General features: G+C 39.5%; 1 protein-coding gene across 1 annotated transcript; it reads right to left on the bottom strand.

Annotated features, from left to right (window-relative positions):
* Window positions 1-5,959: 5,959 nt before the first annotated feature.
* On the bottom strand, window positions 5,960-7,507 carry ANKRD34B (ankyrin repeat domain 34B; the record flags this gene model as incomplete). The annotated part of the gene is made up of 1 exon (XM_084304653.1): window positions 5,960-7,507. The coding sequence occupies one exon, from the start codon at window positions 7,505-7,507 to the stop codon at window positions 5,960-5,962; it is 1,548 nt and encodes a 515-aa protein (XP_084160779.1).
* Window positions 7,508-9,125: the final 1,618 nt, after the last annotated feature.

Here is a 9,125-nt window from a genome sequence, read left to right as displayed (position 1 = left end):
TAAAGAACTACCATTTTTTATTTTGCTTCCAGTAAAATTGAAACTGTGTTACTCTTATCTTCTGAATTTTGAACATCTGAATTTTCAAGGCAAATAAATTTGTTTTTAAATATACTGATATTTTGGGTTTGTTCCCTTGAATTTTTCAGTGGTCCTTGTATCATCACAGCTGTTGCCTTTGACACCCAGTTGCCACTCCTGGCATTGTTGTAACATAAAAGTTGCACCTGCACATTTGTAATCTCAGTGGGGATCTGTCTGAGCAGAATTAAAATATATTTTTAAAAGGTGTTCTAGTTGCTGTGTTTTCTAAATGTATGCTCAGGTCAAGTGTTTTATTTTAAAATGGACTAACTTTTTCAGAGAGAAGACTGTAAACCATGCCATTTTTGGCAACTTGTAGAAGTGTTCAAATTGCTAACTGATGCCTTCAGGGGAAAAAATACAGGAATTAATTACAGTCCATCAACATGCAGCTGCATCTGGAGTTCAGAAATTTGGGAATAACCTGGACCATATGCAGTTTTTAAAAAATTAACTCTTCAGTCTGAGATTGTAGTGTGTTTTTTTAAACAGCACTTAAACCCAGCTGAACATAAAGTCACTTTTTTCCTACTTGGGCCCAAACCCCTGAATTAATCTTAGACCTCCAGAGTGGAGCTAGACAGAGCCCTGCGCTACAGGAGGTACCATCTTCATGGTTATATTTAAAACAGTAATTTCGGCTTCACACAGACTCTCAGAGTCCTTGGGTACTTTCTTAAGTGTAGAAATGTTAACACCTGAGCTTCCTAAACCCCAGTTTAAGCGAATGACGGACTGTCTAAATTTATCCTTCCGTTTCTGCTTGTTACAGCACTCACTGATCGTGTTTAGTACTCCAGAGGAGCAAGGGAGCAATACAGGTGGAGTAAGCCCTGATTTGGGGATGAACTTTCAGGCATTCCTTTCAGAATACTTTTTTTTTTTTTTTAATAATTTAAAGGCACTTTTCGCCTACTACATAGTAAATATTAGCACAGAGAGCTAAAGCAGGTGCAAAATTAGTTTTAAGTAATTATTTGCAATTCCTCTAGTTCCGTTCCTATAAACTTTCCTTGTTGCATTCTAACAGATGTGTGCAAGGAATGTGTTTAAATGAAGACTTTGCACAAAGTAACTCAAATGGTTGTATCAGTAGAGTGATTCAGCCCCCTAGTCAAGGTCCTCAGGTTTTGTTGTCTGTTTTGTGTAAACATAAACAAGCAAGCTTGTGTTTTGCTTGTGTAAAATGCTAAAACCAAGGATGTTCCTAGGAGATGTGCTCTCTTCCAGCTACAGACATTGTCCAGGCAGACAGCTTTCTCAGATAACCTGTATACTTTGAAGAACAGGAATATTGGATGAATATTAAAATCAGGCTAATTTATCTGAGGGACTGTAAGACCTGCCATCTTTTTAAAAAGGATTTACAGGTGGGGAGTTTTATCAGAGCAATTAGCCATAAAAATTGGCGTTTTATCCCTTTTACTGTAGAAAAATAGTCTTTGTAAGATGCCTCCATATCAAAACTGATCTTTTTGAAGGTATTGCGGTGCCAGTATTTAAACTTGAAGGAGAAAATACCATGCTGGCAAACAGTGGGAAATATTTTAAAACAAGTATTCTTCCTTCTAACTCTGAGTTTTAAATTAAAAGTGAAAAAAAGCTTGTACCTCTTATGAGAAAAGTATGAGTGTTTTTATTAGGATCATTACTTGTGACTAACATTAACCTTTCTATAGCAAGCCTTGTTCTTGTTACATGAATAAAATAGTAACCTAATGGAGTCATGGTTTACTGATAAAAGAATTCATTTTATTATAAATATCTTGTTTTAGAAAAAAGTAGTTGGAAAGTTGATCGGTTGTATTACATGCACTAAGAAGTCTTACTAAGGACTGATGAGGGAAAAAGACTTTTTTTTTTTTTTTTTAATGACGTTTAGTTTACTATTTTTCCTGTGTAGCTGCATCAAACGCTCTTGGAAGAGTTTCATTCTTTTTCTTAATTGTAAAAAGACAAAAAGCAAGTGGGAACAATTCCTCCAAATTACTTTCTCCTTACTGCGAAAACAAACAAAACGAGCAGGAAAGGATGTTTTCAAAGCTGTACTTTGAACGCATTACCTTAAGTACAACTTTGAACAGTGTTTTTTTTGTTTTTGTAGTATTTTCATGTGGCGACTTACTGTTCTTGTATTTAATGAACCAAGCTATAAAATACTGAAGTTGGATGCATTTTTTTTTAGATAATCACTATTTTTGTAAGGCCACCAGTATTTGTCTAGAAGGTACTCTGTATGGTTTCACAGTATTTTCCAGACAAAATTGAAACCAAAGATAAAAAAGATTTTTTGCCTTTCTAAATTCTTAGATGGTCTGCAAAAATATTATCACAGGGGTTCAAAACCAATAATCTTATAGCTAGTGTATATTCCCGAAAGCTGTAATTTGCATTGACAAGAATGCTTACTCACAGGGGTATTGCTTCCATTTTTTAAAATAGTTTAGTATAGGACTGTTTAATAATTTATACCATTCATCTTTTTAGAAGTTGGAGTGGATGAGCCTCACTGATTTTTTGCTGTCAGGTGTGTGGAATAAGCCACTCCCCGTGGCGTGGGAAGCAATGGTTCTTGAAGGAAAACTGGAAAGGAAGAAGTTTCAGCTTGTGATATTTTCTTTATCGAGATACATAAAGAACACCTGAAAGGTCTTTTGTTGGTTTTAAACTTTTAAGCTTTGGGGGGAATTTAACATTAGAAATCAGGTCTTGTTTCCCATTCTTTGCTTAAGAGACTTTAAGGACAATTGGAAAACAACTAGGATTAAGACTTCAAAAATGGCAGAAGTGTATCCTCACTGAAACTAAACATTAAAAAAAAAGGCTACTGATAGACGTTCTCTCACACTTTGCTTTGTACAAATTCAGCTATGGTTGATTAAATCTAATTAACTGTTCCAGTTTTCCAGTGTAGAGACAGCCTGAGAAACACTTAAAAGTGGGTACCTTTGACAGTGACTCAGCCTCTCCTAAATGGCGAATAAATGGATGCCTATTTCCATGTTCTTTGAATGGAGGAAAAAAAAATAACTTTTATTTATGCATCAGAACAACAGCAAGTCAACACGACTGGAATGCTTTCCCACCTAAGGTCACTTGTGACACTGATGCAACAATAAACTCTGATGTTAGCTTTTCACATTACTTCTGCATTAAAGTTAGGCACAAAATACTGGCAACATGACAAAAAGACTTCACTTCTCAAGACATTTAGCATTTCCTTCCGTCATCCGAGTAGCTTGGAAAAAATTACTATTTCTGTTCAGGAAGCAGTAACACCCCCACACGTAATTATAACAGTGACACAGCAGAAATCAGGTTTCTAACAGGTTTTACACGTACTCCTTGTATCTACCATGTACATGCTGAGGTTGATCCAACAGCATCTGAAGTGCAATGCTGTTTTCCAGACTGAAAGGAACCAAAGGCTCCTCCAGTGTCACCACCTCCTCCAGCAGCCAGTAGCTGTTACTAAGCGAAGCCTAACTCCTCAGGTTTGAATGATTAGCTATGCAAACTCACCTGGATTTTAGTGTTTTGGTTTTGTTTTAGGGGGGTGTTTTTTGTTTGTTGGTTGGTTCGTTGGTGATGGTGTTTCGTTTGCTTGAAACCCAGAGAACAATTGTTGCTTATGTGCAGAGACTAGGGTTGGCCACACAGCCCGTAAATGAGCAAGTCTTCCAGCAGATGAATAGTCCTTCTCAACTAACTAACCAATGAATAAAAAAAGTAAATTGTAAAATACCCCACTTGCCATCAGATTTTTGTGACTTGAAGTGGTTACTCCTGATGGGCAAGAAACTAAACGAGTGTGACAGTCACAGCTGATGACATAAAATGTGGTGGGATTGTGCAGTTACTCTGGGGCTCCTCTGCTGTCACCAGTGCTCTGCATCCCAGGTTAGAGCTGTAAGGGAAGGACAGCAAAGGACATGATGTCTTTCAAGACCTGTATTTTGTGTAGAAGAATTAATTTTGACAATAGTGATGCAGATTTGCATGTTTGCTTATTCCCTAGAATCTAGATATCTGAAGGGTTTGGTGTTGCAAAATTGGTTTTAAGATTTAAATTTGTAGTTTCAGACCAGCACTTTACATACAGTGGTGTAAGAGTAGAGTTATAATCCATGCTTCCTTCTTCAAAATGTGCACATTACGAACTTTAGGACGTTTTCATATTTTCACATCCAAAGGTTCTTACAGAGACAATACATTTATCATCTTACTTGAAATTGTCTTATACTAAGAACAAAACTAAACAACATCACAGCTACTTATTAGGCAACATCACAGACCAGGTGAATTTTGACTGAAGTGGCAAGAAGGCAGATAATACCCACTGACTATTTTCAGAAAAGAGTATGTCATTTCATAACACAGAAATTCACATTATACAGACATCAATACTATATATATGTAAATATATATATATATAGGTAAATTTTGGCAAAACAGAGCACATTAAATACTTCTCAATCTTTAGAAGACAAGCTATAAAATGCTACATGTGACACCAGAAACCAAGCTTCTACAGAATATGCACAAATACAAGGCAGATGTGTGGAACCACAAAACTCTAGATGGGAAGGAAAAACACCTTTTAGATAGAGACACTTAAAAACAGAGATATATACAATACCTCGAAGGCAAAAGTACATTTCTGGTTTGCAACAAATTCAGGCTTTTGCTTCAAATTAGGTAAAATGAGGACTTTGAATGCCCAGGCAAGTACCTGAGCTGCTGGATGGATTTCTTTAGCAGTGTCTGAGCAGCAAGACAGAGCTTGTCCCAGGCAGGGGCTGTGCGACCATAAGCACAGAGCAAGACAAAAATCTGTCTCCAACCATCCGTATCCTGTCTTGAAAAGACACCTAGACCTGTGGCTGGGGAGAAGGATGATGTGCGTGTTCTGGAGATCAGGTTGTTGAGTCTGGAACTGCAGAAAGTAACAGAACCAACCCAGTTCTCATACCATACACACTCTGCCTTCTCCCTCTCCCCCCCACTTTTTTTTTTTTTTTTTTTTAATGTGCAAATTCCAGCTCTCAAGTAGCTCGATACACCCAAATTGTCTGACATGCCTCTCTGAGGCTGCAAGCAGGGTTTGGTCATTGTACACCAGATGAGAGGGAACCCGACCCCTGCAGGGCTCCGCGCTGGATCGCGGCCACGTGTCGTGAAGTCCAGCTCTCAGGCTCCGCGCTGCTGACTCCCGGCGGGCAGCAAGGCACCTCCAGTGGGCTCCCAGTCTTTGGGATTTCATGGGTGAAGCTACATATGCAACAGTACTCTGTGAGTTTTTTCTTAGTCTTTGAATTGCCTGTGAGCAAGATGCAGTGAGGCCACTGGAGCCAGAAGATGCTGCCGGCAGAGACTTGCCCATGCACAGGCGTGACACTGTCTGTGTCTGGGGTCTGTGGATACCACACAGCTTGGCCACAGCCACGCTTCAATGTCCAGCATCACAGCCAAATGCTTCAAGTTCCCAAAATTCACTTGTACAACATTTTTGGGTGGAGAAAGAGCCTATGTATTTGGGGAAACCTTGCAGGAACAGTATCTCCAACCCAAAAATGAGAACTTCAGTGCCTAACGTCCTTTGTAGATTCATCCTGTTGTGGGTAAGGTTTCAATGCTCAAGTTGAAAATATTATGAAAACAATATAATAAACACTCCTCCATTTACAGAAAACAGCATCACTTAGTTAGACAGGTAGTTAATCCTATCTTTTTACGCAGTATCTAAGATATTTAACTCACTCCAAGACAGCAAGCCTTATGTTACAGACCTGCTATCTTTTCAGGAGTGTAACAGCTAAATAGGTAGGCAAGTATGTACATAATGTAAGGATGTTATAAACCTTCGTTTCTCCTGTTAAAAATTCAGTAATTGCCTTATCTGCTCAGTTTGCAAGGACTGCCTCCTTAGCAGCGTTTTTTTACTTTTGGTCTCCCTAGAGGAAGCAGCTACTGCTGGTAGTAAGTGTTTCTGCCCATAAGAAATCACCCCAGAAACCTTATTTAGGAAACTAATGTCTGGAACTGGGGGGTGAGGATTCATATTCAGTGGTGGAAGAAAACCTGGCCTTGTCTGAGAGAAGTTATCCAATAACAAAGCCCCTGAACCCCGTCTTTCTAAAACAGTCTGATTTCTTCTGCTCAGGGGAAGAGGAGGCATGCCCTCAAATAATTCTCTAGAGCTTGGTAACAAAGAGTGAGATGCAGAGCTGATCTTCTTCTTTCCTATCACTGACTTCATGTCTTCTGCAGCAGCAGGACGTAGACTAGTAGTTAACTGAGAATCAGAGCTGTAATGATTTGCTCCTAAGTTTCTTTTCTGGATAATACTGCTCAGGTCTGAAATGAAGCTGATCTGTCCTAAACTGGAATCCTTACCCACAGGAATCCCACTGGGGAAAAGCTTCTCTTCGCCGTAAAGAGTCTGAGAGTTTATCTCATCATATGATGATTTCTTCGATGCAGTTTGATCAATAGCTTTCAGTAAATGAGCAGCGTCTTTTATGTCAATACTTTGGTGTCTGGTAATGAACCTCTTTGACAAGGCAAGGCCATTGATTTTAAAAGAGAGCGCTTCTGGAGTTACATCCTGGATCTCTCCATGTAAAGAGGCAATTTTACTCTGGTGGAACAGCGGAGAGCTCTTCATCCAAGGTTCGGGATGCAGCTGCTGCACTTGTGCCAGCTTGGAGACTGCATTGGTTGGGCTGGAGTTTCTCAGTGAGACTGACTGAGACAGGTTGTCTGTGCTTCGGGGATGGTCCAGATCCTGAAAGCTGAAGAGTGCACTTTTAGTCTCATTCAAGCTTGAAAGTGGGGGTGGAGATGTTTTCAGTTCTATTTCGGATGGGGACGTGCAGGCATCTGGGGAACAGTGCTCACTGAGGTCCACAGGAGGCACGTTTAAGTATTGTTTCGTTGTTTGCCTTCCTGATGGAGACTTGTCTGTTGTGATTATGATTACCTCTTTTCCTCTGTCTTTGCAGGCATTGAGAAGAACTTCCAGGGTCTCTTTGTCTTCAGAGTTTATTGCGTACACCAGCGCAGAGCTGTTGGAGTGATCTTGTAGGCTCGGGTCAGCTCCGCTTTTCAGCAGCAGAGAGACCACCTCAGGCCCTGCTTTTTCTAAGCAGGCATGCATCAAGGCTGTCTTTCCAGACTTGTCCTGTATGTTCGGATCTGCGTTGTTTTCCAGCAGGTATTTAACCATCTTTGCCTTGCTGACACTCTGGGCGTCCACGTGTTTCGTCTTACAAGCAACCATTAAAGGGGTTTCACCCCTGTCGTTGCTTTCGTTGATGTAGGCCCCCCCTTCCAGTAGCAGCCTGGTGAGGCGCAGTCGGCTCTGGTAGACAGCTCTGATCAGGGAGTTCCCCTCTGTCGGCAGCTCCACGGTCTCATTCATGGCACTTGTCTCTCAATCACACCTTCCTAGCTGCTGGAAAGAACACCTGGCGCTCAAAGAAGACAAGGAAGCACAAAAAGAAGGAAAAAAAAGGGGGGAGGGAGTGTGTCAGCTTTTTGAATTGCTCCTGTAAACTCACCGCTACTCTGTGATGAGAGGGAAGATAAGAAGGAAAAAAAAAAAAAAAAAAAAAAAGGGTAGTCTTGCCTCCTAAACTTCAAGAAATGCGCTAAAAATTTTAAACAATATTTGGCTACACTTAAAATATTTATGGATGCTTAATACACAGCTGTCACTTTATATTTTTCAGGCTGCTGTTGCTTCTGTCACAGCCTGACAAACAAGCTGCAAAAAAAGTCAAATTCTCCACACTGTGATGGCTTTATACTTACTATACCCAAGTGGCTCTGCTGCAGTTGTACCGCTCCTGATTTGCACCCGTGGAAGCAAGAACTGAATGAGCCCTGCAGCACATTTTTCACTGATATGAGTTACTCTGTCACATTCACTTTTTCTTTCTCATAAAATGACAGTGCTAAACATCTAGAAATTCGTGAGGAAAACCAAATTCCAAAGTATAACAAATAAGAAAAGCACAAGCACTCTTTGTTTGTTTATCTACGAAGTAACCGTTAAATAGTCAGAAGATAAATATTAATGTCTTTTATAAAAAGTGGTAATATTTGGGGAAGCACGCTACCTTCCTTAGGCGGATTGGAAAACATACTAGTTTGAGTGAAACGGCATAAATGAAGTGACGCAGGGGCTATTGCATTTGTCACGAGGATCAGTAGGCTGAGAGGTGTCCACTGCCTGGGCACAAAGTATCAGCTCTAAAAGAAAAGAAGTATTTGATAGCAACAAAGAAAATCTGAAGGTTTCGCTTGAAAAAAAAAATATGAGCTCAATGTGATGCAAATAATGAAAGGTCTCGTATGAATATACACCCACACACATGAAAACAAACAAAAAAATGCTTTTATTTATGTGATTGTTTACCTATGTGGAGGGAAAATCTTCAGAGCCAAAATAAAAATCAGTATTTAACAATGGGCAGAGACATAACACCAAGACAGGATACACATGGACATGAAAACTACTTGTTTATTTACAAGGTATTGCTAGAGAAATAAAAACATTTAATTGGCTTAACTGCAAAGAAAATGAACATATGCACTGTTATTTACCATTGAAAGCACTAGCAATATTTTGCTGAATAACTGAAAAGAAGCAACTTCATTCTGGTTTTCTTCAATATTGGAGTTTTACTTTGATTTCCAAAATCAAAGAAGAGTATCAACGTAGTTTGTTCTAAAAGTCCAATAAACAAAAAAAGTTAATTGAAGTACATAGACACGAGACTTTTATCCCAGATTCCCCCCACCATGCAGTTTCACTCCACAGCAACATGCTCCACAGGCAGAGGGGCCCTTGTTCAGTTGTGGTTTGTCAGCCACAATGTGAACAGTAAGCTTCGGGGCTTCACACTTACCATGTGTTAATAAAACACTCAGCTATTATTGATATAGTCATTAGTTGTTGATGTGGTGTAATAAAGGTCATATACAGCAAGTATTTTAATAAGATACCACTAAATATTTGGAATTTCAGGGAAAAA

Source organism: Netta rufina, assembly GCF_964035555.1.
Source record: "Netta rufina genome assembly, chromosome: Z".
NCBI lineage: Eukaryota > Metazoa > Chordata > Aves > Anseriformes > Anatidae > Netta > Netta rufina.
Note: the sequence above shows the minus strand (reverse complement) of the source record. Positions and strands in the feature narration are given on the sequence as shown.